This window comes from Sus scrofa, chromosome 1, assembly GCF_054392235.1.
Source record: "Sus scrofa isolate SSC_HxYL_T2T_F1_AM1 chromosome 1, Sscrofa_HxYL_maternal_Yorkshire_Landrace_v2.0, whole genome shotgun sequence".
Taxonomy (NCBI): domain Eukaryota; kingdom Metazoa; phylum Chordata; class Mammalia; order Artiodactyla; family Suidae; genus Sus; species Sus scrofa.
The window spans coordinates 31,984,731-32,005,745 of NC_139383.1; the positions used below are offsets into that span (position 1 = coordinate 31,984,731).

Here is a 21,015-nt window from a genome sequence, read left to right on the forward strand (position 1 = left end):
TTTTTCCCCCCAAGTATATAATCTTGGAACTTTTAGATATTTTAACTAGCACAGGTGACATTACTTAAGTTTAACATATGACTTTTCTATTATATCAGGGTGTTCGAGATCTTTTAAAAGTGATTTTGGAGAAAATCTTAACAATTCCCAATACAGTGAGCTCCGCTGTTGTACAGCAGCTCCTAGCAGCAAGAGAGGTAATTTAAACATTTCTGCAACTTGTTGATCATGCCTTAAAAAAAGTTTAATATTACATAGTTCTGTGCTTGTAAAACTTAATGGTAGTTTGTAAAATCTGCCATTTGCTTACTTTTACAAGAATCATGTCATTTTTTTTTTTTTTTTTTTTTGGCTGCACACATGGTATATGTAAATTCCTTGACCAAGGATCAAATCCAAATTGCACCTGTGACCTATGCCACAGCTGTGGCAATGTCAGATCCTTTTTTCCCACTGTGACAGGCTGGGGATCAAACCCACATTGTTGCGGAGGCAATGACAGATCCTTAACCCACTGTGCCACAGCCAGAACACCTAAAAATCATGTCTACTTTTAAAAATGCTATTTTACTTTCATTATATTTGAAGAGGAAATTAAATTTTTTTTTTCTTTTTGGGGGGCACTCATGTGGCATATGGAAGTTCCCAGGCTAGGTATCAAATTGGCGCTGTAGCTGCCAGCCTACGCCACAGCCACAGCAATGCAGGATCTGAGCTACATCTGCAACCTACACCACAGCTCACTGCAACCCTGGATTGAACCCATGTGCTCATGGATACTAGTTGGATTTGTTACCACTGAGCCATGACAGGAACTCTGAAATTTTAAATTTTAATTCATAATTTTTAATTAGGAAAAGAACAATATAGATATATTAAAGTATTTCAACCCTTATAGGAAGTCAGCCTAAGGAACACTCAAAAGATTGCTGTGTTTTGTAACTAATGTTGTAAGAATTCTTAGTCTGTTGCTTCCTGTTGGAGTCTACCAGTATTTAAAGCATTTTCAATGTCATTTATGAACTGTCAGCAATCCATTCTATTGCTTATTATTCTTCATTTTTAGATATTCTCCACTTACAAATAATTTTTTAATGCTATAGCTTAAGCCCAATGAATGAATGAAATGATATCGCTACCTTTTAATACCATTGTTGCATTTGAAGGGCTTATCTATGGGAAAGGTGAGTCAAAATAATAACATTGCCCTTTTATTTTACTTAGGTTATTGCATATATCTTGGAAAGAAATGCTTGCTTACTACCAGCATATTTTGCAGTTACAGAGATCAGGAAACTATATCCTGAGGGAAAACTTCCACACTGGGTAAATTTTTCTAAAATTTTTACTAGAAATTTGTATTAAAAATAGTTATATTGATTTTATTTTTATGTACTTGCTTTTTAAAAGTCATTTTATCTGTAGATAATAATCATTTTTTATTATGAGATGATATATTTCTTTCATTTCTTTGCTATTCTGTTGAGACAGTTTATATATCATTGTGATAAAATATACTCAGCTTCATTAATTAGTGAAGGACATGGTGGTATGACCTGGCTTAATTCAGGGATAAATGAACTGGTAAATAATTGTTTGGAAGAAGCAAAAGAAAACTAATCTTTGAGTAATTTTATGTGTCAGGAATTGTATTAAATCTTTACATATTGTTTTATATAAATGATCCTTGTATTGAGGAAAATCTTGATTTTATTTTTATACTTATTTGTTTTCTATTTTGTTTTAGTTACTTGGAAACCTGGTATCAGACTTTGTGGATACTTTCAGGCCTACAGCAAGGATAAATTCCATTTGTGGTAGGACTATAATCTAAAATATACCAAACAGTACCCAATTTTTAGCTATCTGACTATTGAACAAAGTTAATGCATGGTATCTAGTACATGTCTTCATGACTTACACAAGGTATAACTCTAGGAGCTTAATAATGGCCTTTTGCTTGTTTTCAGGTACTTTGTGCTGAGCGTAAGGAGGGAAAAGCAACTGTCTGGACTGGGTCTAAGCTTGAGATAGAACCATTCTAGAAAGTGTATTTCCCAGTGATTAGAGGGAACTTTCAATAGTTAGTGTCATGGAATCTGTAGACAACTGAAAGTCTCAATGGATCTGTCCCTCTCTGGCTGTAGTATACAACATTATCTGACTCTCTCAGCCCATACTAATTTACATCTTTGCTCTGTATGTCGTTTATTTTCCATTTTTTCATGTTTGTTAGATTCTCTGAGTTTTCTTTTAAAAATAAATATTTATTTTGCAATTTTTGCAGGGATCATATATTTTCCTGAATTTTTTCTAGAAATCTTGGTAGCCTCTGAACAGCCTGGGAATATGGACTTTTTTTTTTTTTTTTTGTCTTTTTGCCTTTTCTAGGGCTGCCTCCCATGGCATATGGAGGTTCCCAGGCTAGGGGTCTAATCGGAGCTGTGGCTACCGGCCTACGCCAGAGCCATGGCAACGCGGGATCCGAGCCATGTCTGCAACCTACACTACAGCTCACGGCAACGCCAGATCATTAACCCACCTAGCAAGGGCAGGGACCGAACCCTCAACCTCATGGTTCCTAGTCGGATTCGTTAACCATTGCGCCACGACAGGAAGTCCAGTATAGGCCATTATTTAGTCAGTGACCAAATTTTGAGCATTTTCTATGAGTCAGGTGCTATTCTAGACACTGAAAATACAAAAATAAAGAGACCCAAGATGGATAAACCTCAGGCTTCTAGCTTTTGTAACTGAGTGGATATTGACATCATTTAATGAATTATGGAAGTGGTGCAGGTTTGAGAAGGATGATGATGAATTTAGCTTAAGTGTTGTTGAACTTGAGGTGCCTGCAGGGCATCCCAGTGATAGTGCTCATCAGGCAGTTGGATGCCTGAGCAGACTGATGGTCATATACAACATCCAAGGCCTCTAGGAACATCATGTTTAAAGTTACTCATGTTGACCCTAGACTAAAGGTCCATAAACGTTTTCTGTAAATGGTGATGTAAGAAATATTTTAGGCTTCATGGGCTATACAATCAATTGCAACTACCCAACTCTGTCATTACAGTGCAAAAGCAGAAGGATTCCAATAAAACTTTACAAAACAGGTGGCTAGCTGGATTTGGTTCATGGGTCATAGCTTGCCGACCTCTGTCCCTGGATAGATGGAACATCTGTGAGTTTGGAAGGCCCATGCAAATTGGTCTTTAACCATCTGGAAGGAAATCCCCAAACTTCCATTTAATTAAAATATTTTTTAAATCAGTGCCTGGTTTAGCATATGTATTCATTAAATATTTGAAAAACCAGGTGTTACTGTGTTCACATTTATTTAGAAACATTTTTTGTAATATGTACAGGCCGCTGCAGCCTTCTGCCAGTTGTAAATAACTCGGGTGCCATTTGTAACTCATGGAAATTGGACCCTGCAACTCTCCGTTTTCCTTTGAAAGGCCTATTGCCATATGATAAGGTATGTTACTAAGTATAATGGAACTTTTGATCCATTAAGAGTCTTTATCCTGGATTATATGATGTGTAATGCTAAATTATCTTTTCATAGACTAAAGAAGTGAATATTTAATGAAAGATAGTTTATGATTTATCATATGATTTCAGTATGCAAGTATAGCATGTGGTTTTTCATATTGCTGATGTTTATGTTCCAGTGGTCCACCTCTAGCAAAACACTTACAGTTAGAAACATGAATTTTTCTTTTTGGCCTTGCCACAGCATATGGCAGTTCTTAGACCAGGCATCGAACCTGCTCCACAGCAGTGACCTGGGCCACTGCGGTGATAACGCTGGATCTTTAACCCACTGCCTCACAAAGGAACATCAGAAAATTGAACTTTTAAATTAATTCTTTGTTTTCATTTTTCTTTACAAAGCAAGGACCAAAAATGAATTTGCAGTATTGCTAAAATCTGAAGAGTGAGCCTCCTCTTTGTTAGATTTTTTTTTTTTTTTTTTCAAAAGGGAAGGGGCAAGGGAGGACAAAAGTAGAGTAGAAAATTCTCAAAGAAAAAAAAATACAAACACCCATAAGATGAAATATGAGATATGGACATAAAGTTCTAATGAAGTTTGATAAATTCATTTTATCCATCTTGGGGTTTGCAGTGGTAACAGAGCAGGAGGTGCAGAGGGCAAGATTGTTTTCATGTAAATGTTTCATGTTAAAAATGATGTACAGAGGGATTAGGAAACTTGTCTAAAAGGAGGGTTAAATAGTGCAACTGAGGTGATAGTTCTGGGCTCTCGGCACGTTAGTTAGCAAAACTTTGGAATGTGAAAAAGTAGTAAACTAAATGGAATATGCCATCATCATGATAATAATAATGAGTACAGATAAACTTATTGTATACTTATGTGCCAGGCACTGTTTTAAGAGTTTGACTTTGCAACAAACTTTATTCTTAGCAATCATCTTAATATTTCCCTTATTCAGATGATGAAACTGAGACACAAAGTGGGAGAGTAACTTGACTAGCCCCCCCCGCCAATTTAGGAAATAGTATGGTCAGAATTTTAACTCAGACAATCTGATTCTGGCATCTAAACTCTTCAGCTCTGTGCTGTCCAGTCATTATTCGTTCTGTCCAAATTTGGAAAATAGTATTAACATTTACACCTGTATGAGAATGTACAAGTGTAAATGTAAACACTATTCCTCTTTGATTGGATTTCTGGGCAAAAATCCTTTCCTTACAGTGATGCTTAAGAATTTCATAGTGCTGAAGCCATTTCTAAGTTTTTCTCTATGTCCTTGGGCAAGTCCCTTCACTGCAGATACATCACTTATTTAATAAAGGGTGGGAACAGATTAATTGTAAGCACTAAAATCCTATGATTTTTTTCCACTAGATACTGCCTACTGTGTGAAGGTAACAAGTGCCTTTAGAGGATTTTTTAATCCCAATTTCAAATTATTTGAATTTACATTAACTTTCATCTTGAAGCAATAATTTTCTTTATTTTCTTTAAAGGATCTGTTTGAACCACAGACTGCTTTGTTGAGATATGTTTTGGAGCAGCCTTATTCCAGGGATATGGTCTGCAATATGCTAGGTTTAAATAAGCAGGTACTGTACTGTGCTGGAAACCTAGTGAATTCTGCATAGAATCTGCACTATTCTTTTCTCTTTTCTTTGCTATAGCTAACTGAGCAAAACAGTTAAGAACTATTTGGTGATTTTTTTTTTAAATATATGGTTTATTAAACAATGTATTGTTCCTATCATTTATATTATTGCTTTAAGAATGTTTAAATTAAAAAGGAGATATTTTAAAAGTTGGTTTATTTTGCATTGCTTTTTTTTCTATAAGGCCAGTTTCAAGTATACCTTTTGCCAGAGAAACCTACACATGACTTAACCATGATTTTTGGCTTTTTTAAAATTATTATTTGGGTGTCTCTTTTTATAACCCTTGATATCTTCAGCGTGGCCTCATTGCTGATTTTTTTTTTTTTTTTTTTTTTTTCTTTTTGGTGTATGTTTTTTTAATGGTTTAACATGTGGGAGGGTTTGTGCTGACTCTGGGTTCCTTGAGGCTGGCCTCATAGTCACTGTTTTGTCTTTTCTTTTTTTCTTCCTTTATTTTTGTTCTGTCCTGTCTTGTCCTGCCCATCCTCCAATGCTCTAGACCTTGAACATTGCTCAGGTATGTTCACAACCTTACTGTTGTATTGTGACTAACGATACGCTGGCCGCTTTGTAGCCACTGATTCCATTTAGAGAATACGTGTATGGTCGGGGCTTGAAATTGGCAGGACCATGCTGAGACCAAGGCCACTAAAATGAATTTCTTCTTGGGATATGAGAGTTGTTTTTGGTGGATTGTTTTTGATTTTGGTTTTTGGTGTTTGTTTTTTTTTTATATATTCTTTTTTTTCTTTTTCTTTTTCTTTTTTTTTTTTTTAAACCAAGAGACAACACCTGGCACATGATAAAGCCTGTCACTTTTTGATGGGTTGTTTTTCCTTCCCACTCCATTTTACTCTTTTTCATACTTTAGGGCTAAAGCTAGCCTGGTGGAATTTTCAGAGATGGAAAGATTTGTGGTGGCCTTTATCTTTCCAGATTATTAAAACATAAACAAACATCAATAAAAAATGTGTACGTTGCTTTGCCTAAAAACAAAAACAAATGAAAAACAAAACGAAAAAGAGAGAAAAAAGCACTGTAACAGAGATATGTTACTTTTAAAAGTTGGAGTGGTAAGCTTTACACAGGGAAGGTGTTTTTTGGAAACATGGGGAATGACTAAGAAATGTCACACTCTTAGGTGACCCCACACCTGCTTGACAAACACCCTTCTTTGTCAGTCTTTGCCAGAAGTGTCCTTCTCCTGGAGTGAGCGCCTCTCAGTTGAAGCCCGCCTGTAGCAGGAGGAACACCACCTGGCCAAACTTTATAAACCAAACTCTTATACAGTCCCAAGTCTGTTCCAGGACTTTTCACCTTTGAGATTTTAAGCAAAATAGTGGTTCCAATTATTTTTGTTAAAAATTTTTGAGCCCAAGATATTAAAATAGACCAGCTTTTTGATTTTAAAAAGACGTTCTTGTCTAGGTTATATAAAATAGCGTTGCTGTTTGCAATACTATAGTGAAGGTTGTGCCAGTGCTTCCATTTATAAAGCCCTATTTTTAAGGACATATAGCTTGGCCATAAAACTTGCTCAGTGTTGAAACTTTGCATGCCAAACCTCACCCTAGTAGCAGTATCTCTTTTATTATTTTAAGTTTTTTCTTCTGAAAAATTTACCAAGTCTCCTTGTTTGGACAAGCCTTTGTACATGTGAAACTGAAACTGCTTCACACTACAGTATCTGACAGTTACCTCACATAACCTGTCAATGTAGCATCTTAAATACCAAGTCATTAATTCTGATCAGCTTTCACTTGAGTTAGAGGTAAGTATTCAGTTAACTTTGAAAAAAATGCTTCATGCTATGTTTTAAAGCTAATTTTTGCAATGAACTTTAAGTCATACTTGACTCCGTTTTTTTGCAGTTTGGTGGATGAATGTACCCACGGTCATTTGAGCTGCAAGTACATTCCCCCAGATATCATTAGTCATCCTTAGCTTTTTGCTTTTGGGGGGCAGCTCTTCTCAAACTAGAAACTGACAAAATTTACAGGAGAGTATTTCTGATCTGATCCTTTTAGTAACAAGTTTCAACCTAAAAAAAGTTTATGACTAAGACATAAATCCATAAAAAATAAAGTTTATAATGGAAATGCTGACAGAACATTATTAGTCTTGATCCCACTGTAGTGTAAACATTGTCAAAAGTTCACAATTCATCACTAATTGCTTTGGTAGAAAACTCAGTAGTGAGTGGACTTGAAGATAGAAGATATGCTGAATTGATATATTATTTTTACCACCTGGAAAATAGGGTACAAAATGAGAGCACACTGTTTAAGAAGCGTATGATTAAAAATAAGTTATCTGATCACATCTTTTATCATTACAGAACTATATATCCTTCACTATACTTTCTTGTCCTTTTCTCTAGCAATGCAATAATTTACCTAAAGCTTTGAAACCTTTTAAGAGCTGTCCATATTGCATTTTCCAGTAGGAATTGGGCTATGGTATTTCATCCTAAAATCAGGTGCATTTGGAAAGTCATAAATAAATAGCCCGGTTCTGTGACCAGCAGGGTAGATGTTCACAGTGGGAGAATCCTGTTTTGTGTTTCCAGGAGAGTTTGTGTTTTTTCTACTGAATAGGAGCATTACAAAACAGATTCACTGCTCAAGTTCTTATGTGATAGTATATGAACTCTGGCTGTCCTGAGACAGTGAAGTACTGGACTAATCACTCAGTTTATCCTTACCCATTGAAAGTGGTATTAACTAGCATGGGTTCCAGTTCTGAATGGTAGAGAGTATGATACATAACATAAAAGGGATTTTCCTCCCGAACTTGTCCTGAATAGATACTGCTGTAAAATTGACTTCTAGCCCTGAAAGAATGATTGTAAATTAACTTAAGTTCACCTAAATACAGTATGTTAAAATTGCACCACTGCAGCAGGATCAAAACTGTTATATGAAAAGGTCAGTGGCACTTAGTATAGGATGTGGTTACTAAGACTGAAACCGTTATCATTTACCATTTGAAATATATGCTGGGAAAACAGCAGGAATATGGGTGGAGGTTAATGTTAATGTTTCTATTAATACCTTGTGCCTGATTCGCAGCTTTTGTCAAAGCTGAAAATTTAAAACGTTTCCAATGCAGTTTTTTTCTATTGTGCAAAAATCGAATTGTTGAAATCATTGAATTTAGATTCTTATTGTTAAAACAGGTTTTAACGAAACACACATGTACATTTGATGTAAACTAATTCAACTTGTATGTCTATATCTTGAAGACCAGTTTTCACAAGCATTCAGAAAGTAAGTTGTGAGTAGCAGTAGACATAGCTTCCATCAGCTACCAGAATTATCACAACCTAGTGATTGATAATTAACCTTTATTCACAGATCATTAGACTGAATAGTTTACAAATTTTCACTTATTCCACCTTATAAAGTAATTTATGTGGTGAAGAGTCTTAATTTTAATGTACTTATAATTTAGCAATTGAAAACTAAAGCAAAACTTATTCTAAAGTAGTTAACAGCACAGATTATTTTATACTCCAGGCTTTTCCCTCCTTTTTTTTTTTTTCCTTGGTATTTTTAAAATTGGCAAATAAAAAAAAAAACATGTTTAAGCTATCCCTAAACTTGGTTTGAGAACAATCCTTTGATTTAACCAAAAACATGTGGGAAATATAGAGTTAATTCTAATGCATGTTCTGCTACCCTTAAACTAACCAGGGCATTTGGTGCCATAGAGGTTCCTGACTGATTTAATTCTTAAAAAAATTTGGGAGTAATCTTGAGTCATGGTGTATATTGAATCATCCGCTTTAACTATGAATTTCCTAGTTGCTCTTACTTTGCCAAAATCTTAATAGTTTTGGTTTTCTTCTTTAAATCATTAACTATATAGCCATCACTCTATCCCCAAAAATATGTAGTTAAATATCCAGTTCTATAAAACAAATAGCTGATGCCAAAAACGGAAACTCAAAAATGACTCAGGTGCTAAAAACCAGTTTTATTTAGTTTATTCTTTTTTCCTGAAGCAGATTGATGGAAGACCATCATGAATGGAGGAATAGTTGGCAGATTGGTTAGTTTCCAAACCAGAAGCAAATTCCCATCACTAATGAAAAATTCCTACTGGAAATCCTGGCTTTACTTCTTTTCACAAATTTTTCTGACTCTTATATACTTTGAATGATCTCACTCTAAATTTTGTGTTGTCTGACACATTTCGTAGGTTGTTGGTGGTTGGCAGAACTAGTGAATTTCAAGCCCTGTACACAGTAGTTTTGCATGCTGACTTAAGAAATAGTTTGTAGTGTTGTCTGTTGCACTTTGCTCTGCTTCATAATGATAATTACATTTGGAGGAAAAGTACTGTAGTCTCAACTGGTGGTGTTAATATTGCTCTTTGTAAATCTGTAATGTGGTTGAACTGTGATCATGGCATTGTGTTTTTGGAAAAAATATGAAACAACCATTGATGCTTACTGTTTTGAAAAGATGTTTGTTTTATTTGCATGCTTTAAGAAAGTGCAGCTATATTGGAGCTTTACAAGTTTGGAGCTGGCAAAAAGCATGCAAAAGAGGGGATGCTATCATTATGTTTTGTTTTTTTCCAAATTCGTCCCCATTTTGCATTTCCCCCCTAAATTTGAAGAAATCATATCCCTTTTTCATGGCAAAAGACTAATAATCTCATCTAAAGTTTAGAGAGAAAGCATCTGTATTAGTTACTGTATTCATTAGAAAGGCTTCCAACTGCCTGGCTATTAAGTCATGTAACATTTTATTAAAAATATGAAAATGGCTTAAAATATGGCTTAAAATATTTTGATAAAAGTGTATTTTTAAAAAATCACTTTAAAAAGCATAAATCTTTTTGCCTCTAGAAAGGGAAGTTGCATTTTCATTTTTAGTGTAAATTCAATTCTTTTTCTTGTTTTAGATTTTAAAATAGTCTAATTTAAAATTAAAGCTGCATTATGTTTGGCTTCTAAGAGGGAAGAGCAGAGATTTTACTTTGAGATCAAGTGTGGGTTTTTTTGAAGAGGAAGTTTCCATTTCAGTATCGAATCAATACCACCCACTGGAAAACAGACATTGAATAATCTGGCAGCTATTTAGATATACGTCTGTATATAAAGTTAGTATAAACATGTGATGATTACTTTAAATAAATAGATTCACACACACACAGAACTTTGCTCTCTTGTCATGGCATTTGATTCCTGGAAATCCAGGATTTTCATAGTTTGAATTAGATTGCAAAATTAAATCTCTTGTCCCCATTTCATACTTTTCAATTATCTGTTTTCAAAAAATAAATAACAAAATATTCTACTGTGTAATGCTCCTTGTCAAATTGGAACAGTGATGTTTTTAGTGAAAGTCAAAAGTTAATGGGAAGCCTGTTTTGTGTGAGACTTGAAAAATAATTTTTTATGAAACTCATCCTCTATGATCATGTAACATGATGCAGCTTTAATAGACTAAATCTAACCTTAACTTTCTAAGTTCAACTTCATTCCATGCTTCTCAGCCTCTTGTTACAATTAATGCCCACTAACTGGTAACTTCTAAAACTAACCGGGAGGCTTTTGGAATACTGTATTTAATCTCTGCCCTACAGCACAAGCAGCGCTGCCCAGTGCTGGAGGACCAGTTGGTGGATCTGGTAGTTTATGCCATGGAGCGATCTGAGACGGAGGAGAAGTTTGATGATGGGGGAACAAGCCAACTCCTGTGGCAGCATCTCTCAAGTCAGCTCATTTTCTTTGTGCTTTTCCAGTTTGCAAGTTTTCCTCATATGGTCCTTTCTCTTCATCAGAAGGTAAGAACAGAAACCTTTTGTCAGAGCTACTTTCCCTGTTGATTAGTATGTTTTAGGCTGCTGTGGATGTTACCAGTGGAGGTCTGAGCGCTGATTTCTATTTTGTTCAGTGCTTTTAGGGTTTATTTACCTTTCACTTTCTTGTCACTATAAAAACTGGATTCACTTACTCATTTTACGTATTCACAGTGTAAGGACCAGGGGATACAAAATGAAAAGGCACTAGTATAGTACCTTCAGAGAGCTCCTTACTGGTGGGAAGATATAGGTATAAATGACTTGATGGTAATAGTTCACATAATGGAAGCATGTTTCCTTGCAAAAAGAATGAAGGAGAATAGGTATTAAAGACATCAGGAATGACTATCGAAGGGATCTTAAAACTGGGACTTGAAAGACAAGTAGAAATTTGCCAAGAGGAACAGATATAAAAGTGTTTCCATAGAAATAAGATCATCATTTGGAAAAGAGACAGAAACGTTTGATAACTGAAGAGAAAAATATAAAATGGGAAGTTTTGGCAAGATGAGGAAAACAGGAAGGCAAGACCAGACGTGGAGAACTCTCTTTGGCCCTGTGTTTATTCTAAGGAGTCAAATTTGCTTTAGGAAGCAAATGAGGAAGAGAATGACATCCTCAAATACAGGTTAGAAAAATTACTGCTAATGACCCCATGTACGAAGACAGTGATGTAGAGATGAATGGAGCCAAAATCAGAGAAATTAGTAAGGGAGCTCTTGAATGGTCTGGGTTGAGGGATGCGGAAGGCCTAAACCGAGACAGAGAGGAGGAGCCAGAAAGCAAGTATGCTGAGAGGTGAATAGGACTTGGTTGACAGTAGGTGACGGAGGGAGTTACAGGAGCCTCGGATCCCTCACTGGTTTCTGCTTTGGGAGTGAATGAAAGAGGAGGACAGTAAATCCAAAACAGGGAATACGAGTAGAAGAGTGAGTTTGTGGGAAGGGTTGGTTTTAGGCATAAAGCTTTAGCCACCTTCAGTGGGAGTAAGATAAGTGTTGTTATAGCTATGACATCTCTATAGCCTGGATTATTTGGGGGAAATGTTTTCATAAGAGTTGTTAAAATCCTTTCAGTCACCACTTACCCACCACTCCTATCATCACCACCGATTTCTGATATAATCTACAGGAAACCAGGAAAAGTGTTTTGATAACCAGTCCTTGTAGAGTTAAAAAAAATTTTTTTAACGCTTTTGTATAATAAAGTACTCCTTGTGTTTTAATGGAATATTTTTAGTAATGTTACCGTATTAAACATGATTCACATGCACACATGGTAGACTTATTATGTTCTAAAACATTTAGTTTTTGGTATGTATAGTTATTTTGGAGGTCAGGAAGAAAACATAATATTAAAATAATTTAAAAGGCTTTGCAGACTCAAAGACGTAGAGAACAGACTTGTGGTTGCCAAGGGGGAGGGTAGAGGGAGTGGGATGGACTGGGAGTTGGGAGTTAATGGTGCAAATTATTGCATTTAGAATGGATTAACAGTAAGGTCCTACTGTATAGCACAGGGAACTATATCCAATCTCTGGGATAGACCATGATGGAAAATAACATTTAAAAGAAGAACATACATATAATGGCTATGTATGACAGAGTCACTTTGCTGTACAGCAGAAATTGGGATAAATAAATAAATGGTTTTGCTGGGTGTGCCTTGAATGGAAACTGAGTAGTTAGTAAATGCCAGCATTAGATGCTAACTTTCTGAGAGCAAGATTTCTCTCTCTCTCTCCCTTTTTTCTTTCTTTAAACTTCACTACATCTGTTTTTTTTAACTAGCTGTGTAGCTGTGTATTTAAACATCTTTTATAGTTAGCAGGGCGAGGACTGATTAAAGGCAGAGATCACCTGATGTGGGTTCTCTTACAATTCATTTCTGGAAGTATTCAGAAAAATGCGCTAGCTGATTTTCTCCCTGTCATGAAGCTCTTTGATCTTCTGTACCCAGAAAAAGAAGTAAGTTTTACTTAATAGTTAACAACCTGATTAGAATTTTGTCTAATTTATGTTTAAAGATTTTAGTGTGATTTTTGTGAAAAGGGCACAGGTCTTGAAATCTGGAATTGAGTTCTTCTCCCAGTTTTTGTGATAGCTGTGATCACAGGATGGACATTCATTCTTGCTTGACATTAGTTTACTCCTATGAAAAATGAAGAAATTTAGCTAGGTTATTTTTGAAGTTTATCTTAAATCATTATCAAACATCTAATATGGCAAGCTCTCTACATTCTAAAGAGGTTTACAGTTTTAAAAAGCATAAAACTGTTTTCATCTATACATATTGAATGACCATACAACATCGGTGTCTGTTAATAACTTTTTTTGGTTGTTTGCCAATTAAGTTTGTTGCCCTAGTGTTTTATTATGTAAGGTGTTTGAGTAAAATACGGTATATGTTGATGATAGCCATTTTTTAGAAATATTTATTATGGGAATTTTAAAATGCACAAAAAATGTAAAATAAATAATAATTTTAAAGCAAATCCCAGACATCCATGTCATTTCATCCTCATGCTTAATGCTACTCATTTAAATCACGTGTTTCTTAAATTTTATGCATTCTTGAAAAGCACATATATGACTTTTAGAAACTGTGTATTCATAGTTATCACATTCAGTAAGATTTCATAGTGATGTGTTTATTTTTACGTCTCTTTTTTTTGCCATACCTTCAGCACATGGAAGTTTTGGAACCAGGGATTGAACCCATGCCATATCTGCAACCTGAGCCACAGAAGTGACAACACTGGATCCTTAACCTGCTGTGCTACCAAGGGAACTCCTAATTTTTAAAGAATAAAAATTTAATGATTGTGAATGCTTTGTGGCAGTGGGAAAAGCTTGACTAAATACCAGTAGATTTCTGTTATTTTATTGGCAGTTAAAAACAATCTGGTAATGGTTTCAATGTTTGATAGCTATTAGATCTTCTGATTTGTGTTTTTGAACAAAGAATAATTGGAGCTAAATTTATATAGCATATTTTTAAAAGATACAGCAGAAATGGGATTGCTGAGATATATGTAATTAATTCTACTTTCTTATAATATGCAAATTTTTTTTTCTTCAGTTTATCCCAGTTCCTGACATTAACAAACCTCAGTCAACTCATGCCTTTGCAATGACCTGCATTTGGATTCACCTCAACAGAAAAGCCCAAAATGACAACTCCAAGCTACAGATTCCAATACCTCATTCCCTAAAACTTCACCATGAGTAAGTTGTTTGTAACTTAACAGTTCGTTTTTTTGATTTAATAAATAGAGTCTATTGGTTGCAGTAGTTAATGTGAAATATGGAACTCTTCCCACATCCACCAGAGATAAGGGTAAATATTTAATGTGTGTGTCATAACCAAGAGAAACTAATCAATACTTGCATTAGAAAGCAACTAGAAGATTAACCCATCTTATTAATACATAATTTCAAGTCTAATCTTTGATTGAACACATTTTACCTTAGCTGAAATCGTTTCCAAAACGGAAAATGTTTCAGAATTTCTTAAGTGCTTGGAGTTTGAGTGTGACCTGACTGAGATATCATTCACTTCTTGGGCTGCCAGGGTTGACTGAGCTGATCTGGCCAGCAAGCTCCCTTACATCATTTCTAAAGCTGTGATTACTCACAGAAGGTGCCCTTTTTCAGATAAGACTAGGCTTCCGTCAAGGGTTTTAGGAATAGCTGAACTTCCCACCTAGAGCTTCTGGAAAGGGCTGACTGTCAGATCTCTTCATAGGAGACTGTAGGGTAGTCAGACTTCACATCTGACTTTCATTTTATGAAATGACCCCTTAAGCATTTTTTCTAAGTGACATCTGAAATGAAGGCATATTGTTGTACTTAAGCAAATAGATAATAAATAGAAGACTAGTTCAGGAATCTGTGAGTTATTTCTTCATTATCTGAATCTTAGTGCAGTGTATGTAGTACATACTTAATAAAACCATTAATTGTTAACTTATAATTACTTCTTTCTGAAATGCTTCTTAAACTTTTACGTGTGTTAACACTCTATGTTTTGAGCAGGAATTATGAAATCTATAAGAATGAAGATAGTATATAGTTGCATTGAAATTTTTTTTTAAATATGAATTACCTTTCTGGAAATTATTGCATTTTTTTCTGCTTAATGAAACTTGAAATTTTAGGTTCCTGCAGCAAAGTCTTAGAAATAAGAGTTTACAGATGAATGACTATAAGATCGCCCTACTGTGTAATGCATATTCTACGAATTCAGAATGTTTTACATTACCCATGGGAGCTCTGGTAGAAACTATTTATGGAAATGGAATTATGAGGATACCGCTTCCTGGAACGAGCTGTTTGGCTTCAGGATCTATTACTCCCTTACCAATGAACCTCCTGGATTCACTGACAGTTCATGCCAAGATGAGGTATGTTCTTTTTTATTTATTTGGTCCTATGTAAGGGAATTGATATCAGTATAGTATAGACTTGATTTCATGATTATGTGTGTAAATTTTATGGTCAGGTACATTTTAAAAAAACATTTAGGTTTATTTTATTACAAAAATATTGTTTAGAGGATATACAAACAAACCCAAAGAAAATAATTACCATAGGGGAGTTCCCATCATGGCGCAGTGGTTAACGAATCCGACTAGGAACCATGAGGTTGCAGTTTCGATCCCTGGCCTTGCTCAGTGGGTTAATGATCCGGCGTTGCCGTGAGCTGTGGTGTAGGTCAAAGATGCTGCTCCAATCTGGCATTGCTGTGGCTCTGGCGTAGGCCAGCGGCTACAGCTCCGATTAGACCCCTAGCCTGGGAACCTCCATATGCCGTGGGAGCGGCTCTAGAAATGACAAAAAGAAAAAAAAAAAAAAGAGAGAGAGAGAATGGCAAGTGTTGAGAGTGTGGAGAAGTTGGAACACTTAAAAAAAATAATAATAATAATTACTATAAACCCTCTGTAAGTATTGTAAAATTGTGTGTGTGTGTGTGTGTGTGTAAAAACTAAGTCTTTTTTTCTATGTATAAATACATGAATTTATAGGGGTTTTTTTTGTTTGTTTTTACAAAATGTGTTCTCTACTGCAAAACTATTTTATAACCACCTTTTTCTCATAGTAATCTATTAAACACCTTTTTATTATTTGTTTAAATTAAATACCTTTTTTAGAACTAATGCTCTTCAGAAACGTATGTCTTAATTATGACCAAGAAGTCTTTTGTGTGGCTCTATCAGATTGTTTAGTCACTTTGACGTTGTTGAGCATTAAGATTATTGGCAATGTCTCAGTGTTGTGAACATGGCTGTGAAGATTATCTTCATGGCTGTCTTTGCACCTATCTATCCACAATTCCATTCTTGTTAAATAATTTGCTGGAAGTAGAATAGCTGAGTCCAAGAATGCAAAAACTGTAATACCTTTCCAGTATTGACTGTGTATTTTAGACAGAAAAGGCTCTGTTGGGTATGAATCTAGAACCTCAAGTGCCCCTAGGAGCCACGCTGATAATGTGAGTGATGCATAGTGCTGTGTGAAGGCCAGCCAGATAACCTTGCACATGGAAGCCTATGTGGACAGAGGGAGTGATGGAGTGTGCAGGGCTCAACTCATGGTGCTGCCACTTGGGCTATTATCTGTAATGTACAAATACACACTAGCATAGCTAGTTCTTCTAAGATTTCTTTTAAAAAGGGCTAGAAATTGGGATTTTTTTTTTTTTTTAATTTCTAGGCTTTCAGCTGTTAAATATTGGCTTAGGGAGTTCCCGTTGTAACTCAGTGGATTATGAACCCAACTAGAATCCATAAGGATGCAGGTTCAATCCCTGGCCTCGCTCAGTGTGTTAAGGATCCAGCATTGCCCTGAGCTGTGGTGTAGGCCACAGACAGGGCTCAGATCCTACAGTGCTGTGGCTGTGGAATAGGCCAGCAGCTATAGCTCTGATTCAGCCCCTAACCTGGGAATTTTCATATGTCTCAAGTATAGCCCTAAAAAGCAAAAAAAAAAAAGAAAAAAGAAACAAAAAAGCAGTATTAGCTCAAACTTTAAACACTGTATAGGTCAAACAAGAAGGCGTGTTGGGGAAGTGGGCACGCTCTTTTTCAGATGGTAAACATTGTGATAGAATTTTACATGCAGGAGTTCCCCGTCGTGGTTAACGAATCCAACTAGGAACCATGAGGTTGCGGGTTCGATCCCTGGCCTTGCTCAGTGGGTGAAATCCGGCATTGCCGTGAGCTGTGGTGTAGGTTCCAGATGTGGCTCGGATCCTGCGTTGCTGTGGCTGTGGCATAGGCTGGCGGCTACAGCTCCGATTCGACCCCTAACCTGGGAACCTCCGTATGCAGCGGGAGCGGCCCAAGAAATGGCAAAAAGACAAAAAAAAAAAAAAAAAAAAAAGAATTTTACACGCAGTTTACTGGCATATGCAAAGTTGAGGAAAGCCCTGTTAGAACCTAATATTTGGGTCTTAGCAGTGACTTGTTAAGTAGTTCTGTAACAAAAGTTAATTTCTTAAATGGCTTTAGTTATATATTTGAAAAAGAACCTCAGACTAAAACTATTCAATGATATTCACATGAGTAGTGCCCAAATTTTGCTTCTCCGTGAGCAGAGGGATCCTGATGCACATTGAAAAGCAGCATAAAAACCACGGTTAGTCTCAGGTTGTACAGTGCATCACTACCATGCCCTGCACAACCTAAGTGATAAAATGGAGCTGATTCATTTCATATATTTAAGTTCGGATTTAAGTATGGATTTTTATTTTCTTTTTTGTTTCTTCTCAGCCTTATCCACAGCATTGCTACCAGAGTGATAAAACTTGCTCATGCAAAGTCCAGTGTGGCCTTGGCTCCAGCCCTAGTGGAAACTTACAGCCGTTTATTGGTCTACATGGAAATAGAGTCTTTGGGCATCAAAGGATTTATCAGTAAGGCAGGACTTTCTGGTGTTTTTAACCATTAACTCTTTTATTAATTCATGTACTTTTTGGTTGCTAGGGACACAGTGGTGAACAGAAGTCACTGCCCTAATAGAGATTACCTGCTAATGAGGAAGACAGACAAAAAAATAAATAAATCAGATATGGAATATTTCAGGTGATAAATCATATAGAGAAAAATAAAGCAAAAGAGAAGGATAAGACCCTCACAGAGGGTCAAGGAAGTGGGTTGCATTTTTTAAGTAAAATTATATTTTTGTTTTTGTTTTTTTAAAAAAAAGGGGGCAGCAGGAGGGTGGCAGTTGCACTAGGTGTTTGGGATTCATTGAGCAGACAGACATGATCCTTGTACCCATGTGAAAATCCATGGTCCCATTTGCCTCTCTTGCTGGTCTGCCCCACCCAGGATAGCAGTGGGTACTAAGCCTGACTGGCAATAAGAAAGGATCATTCCTGCATTGCAGTAGACAGCTACAATGTCTGCTAGTTATTAGGCTGTTCTAAATAATAGCTGTGCTCCAATATGGAAGTGTTTTTCTGATTTATGGTAATTCTAAGTTTTTTGCCAACACAGTATAATTTTAACCGTGGTTACTTTTCTTCTCAGATAATTGAAAGTCAGATTAAACTTTCCTAGCAGGGAGGAGTTAGTAAGAGCAGGTGTGATACAATTTATGTATTCAAAAGTGATCCTCAGAAGTTCCTGTGTGGTACAGCAGGTTAAGGGTCTGGTGTTGCTGCACCTGTGGCACAGATCACAACTGTGGCATAGGTTCTATCCCTGGCCCTGGAACTTCCACATGCTGCTGATGCAATCAAAAAAAAAAAGTGATCTGCATGCTTGAAAAAGTTAAGAACATTAACTTGTAAAAGTAATTTAAAAGATAAATAAGTAAGTGAGGAAAGTTTTTTCCCATATCTTAATTCTTAGTTTTCCAGATGAACTTGAATATCACTTATCAACTTCCAGAGAAAAAAAGGAAACTTAGTATTATAATTAGTATGTGGGTTTTCTTACTTATAATTAAAGTATAAATTGTGGAAAAAATTTGGAAAGTATATTTGTGTGTATATATATATATATGTATGTGTGCATGTGCATTTGTGTGTGTGCGTGTATGTGTGTGTTCATGATCAAAATCTTTGCATGGCTTTTACTTGATGTGACTTTTCTCCAAATATCTTTTAATACATAGCTTTTACTAATTGGTACCTTGTCTTGTTCCTCAAGGTCAGCTTCTGCCAACTGTTTTCAAGTCTCATGCCTGGGGGATCTTGCACACACTTCTTGAGATGTTCAGCTATCGGATGCACCACATTCAGCCTCATTACAGAGTTCAGCTCCTGAGTCATCTTCATACCTTGGCTGCAGTTGCACAAACAAACCAGAACCAGCTCCATCTCTGGTGAGCTCACTTGAGACTGTCTTTCCTTGGATTTACTAGAAACTTTGTTGGAGGTGGCAAAACTTAATCCTTTACCTTGTAGTATTTTTATTCACTTGTCATGAAACTCCTCTGCTTCTGGAGTTTTTATTTCCAATATAAAAGGAGTAGAGTTCAGCTTTTCAAATAGAAACTTACTAAGATAGTTGAATCATTGCCTGGGGATCTTTGGACTGAAAATAGGTACTTCCAGGCAGGGCCATTAACATTATGTTCCGACTTAGCCCTTTAGAATACTAGATTTAAATATATTTTAGATTATCATTAAAATATCATATCATTTTGATTTTGTAAATGAAAAAACATATTTCAAATTTTTAAAAATGTAATTTTTGAAATGCTGTATATCCAAGTGAAATTTTTTAGTCCCGCAGGTTACAAACTGTCTTTTTCAAATGTGTAAAAATGTTAGACTATTTTTGCTATAAAATTTGGCACCTCAGGTTTTCAAAACAAATTAAGCAAAGCTCATTCTCACACTAAAGAAGAGGTTTTTTTTTTTAATAATCAAGGAAGGGAAATTTATAATTTGCATGTTTTCTCATGGTGTTTAACCTTGAATTAGATTTAATTCTTTAATTCTTAGATTTTATTTGCAACTTAAATTTTTCATGTTTTTTTTTTTTCTTTTTTTGTTCTCCTTTCAGTGTTGAGAGCACTGCACTCAGGCTTATAACAGCATTAGGTAGCTCGGAGGTACAGCCTCAGTTTACACGCTTCCTTAGTGATCCCAAAACTGTGCTCTCAGCGGAATCCGAAGAACTGAACCGCGCCTTGATATTGACCTTAGCTAGAGCAACTCACGTAACAGGTACAGTGACTATCCAACCACTGCCAACAGAAACAGATGAGTCAGAGTGTGCAGTGTCCCTACTGATTACTAAGGGAGTAACATACTGGAAAGATATTTCTCACTTGTGCCTCAAAAACCAGTTGTTCTGATATCTTCACCACTTCAGTCAATGTTAGTTCTTCTGCATACTACCATTTTAACTGGGTTGAATATCAATTTTTGGTCATCTGACATCATTTTAAAGTCATGGTTCTTGAGCTTTTTGGTCTCAGGTCCACTTTATACTCTTAAAAAAATGATTGAAGTTCCCAAAGATTTTGTTTATGTGGATTATATCTAAAATATTTACTTTGTTAGATATTAAAGTAAGAGTTTTTAAAGTACCTGATTCATTTTAAAATAACAATAATAAAAGTAATAAACATGTTAACTTAAATAATGTAATTTTTATGAAAAATAGAGCTTGTGTTCTCTGAAACAAAAGTTTAGTAAGAAGAAATACCATTGTTTTACATTTTTTGCACCTTTCTATAGCATCTGATATAAAGGAACATTGCTGTTGGATTCTCATGTTTGTTTATACCTATATCTGTTACAAATGTTATTTTAGTAGAAGTAAGTAAAGAAAATTTGACTGCACACAGATATGAGGTTGGAAAGGGGAAGAATCTTTTAACAGCTTTTTCAGCTGATTGTGAATCTTTTTTCATGTAACACAAAATTGGAAAATTGACAGTTTCTTAAGTGTTAGTTGAAATGCGGAATCCAAAGTCCTATCAGTAAACTCTTTATACTATATTATAATCCACTGGTCTATTTTGAGCTTTTAATGGATTTTGTGTTCATGCATATTTTGTAACTGCATGAACTCGTTTT

At 35.6% G+C, this 21,015-nt stretch overlaps 1 protein-coding gene across 8 annotated transcripts in view; it reads left to right on the plus strand.

Moving 5' to 3' along the window:
• MED23 (mediator complex subunit 23) overlaps positions 1–21,015 on the plus strand; it is a 41,469-nt gene that overhangs the window by 6,686 nt on the left and 13,768 nt on the right. For 3 of the 8 annotated variants that reach the window (XR_014803348.1, XM_021087979.2, XM_021087970.2), the window contains exons 6-18: positions 99–197; positions 1,225–1,326; positions 1,748–1,817; positions 3,369–3,481; positions 4,999–5,094; positions 5,657–5,674; positions 10,756–10,956; positions 12,798–12,941; positions 14,056–14,201; positions 15,134–15,379; positions 17,747–17,889; positions 19,133–19,307; positions 19,994–20,157. Coding sequence is in view for 5 of the 8 variants with exons in the window: in XM_021087979.2 (XP_020943638.1) it covers positions 99–197; positions 1,225–1,326; positions 1,748–1,817; positions 3,369–3,481; positions 4,999–5,094; positions 5,657–5,674; positions 10,756–10,956; positions 12,798–12,941; positions 14,056–14,201; positions 15,134–15,379; positions 17,747–17,889; positions 19,133–19,307; positions 19,994–20,157 (1,717 nt within the window). In the remaining 3 variants the exon portion in view is untranslated. Of the gene's footprint in view, positions 1–98; positions 198–1,224; positions 1,327–1,747; positions 1,818–3,368; positions 3,482–4,998; positions 5,095–5,656; positions 8,427–10,755; positions 10,957–12,797; positions 12,942–14,055; positions 14,202–15,133; positions 15,380–17,746; positions 17,890–19,132; positions 19,308–19,993; positions 20,158–21,015 lie in introns of those variants that run through there. The other 5 variants (XR_014803349.1, XM_084956030.1, XM_021087972.2 and 2 more) reach the window with 2 other exon arrangements.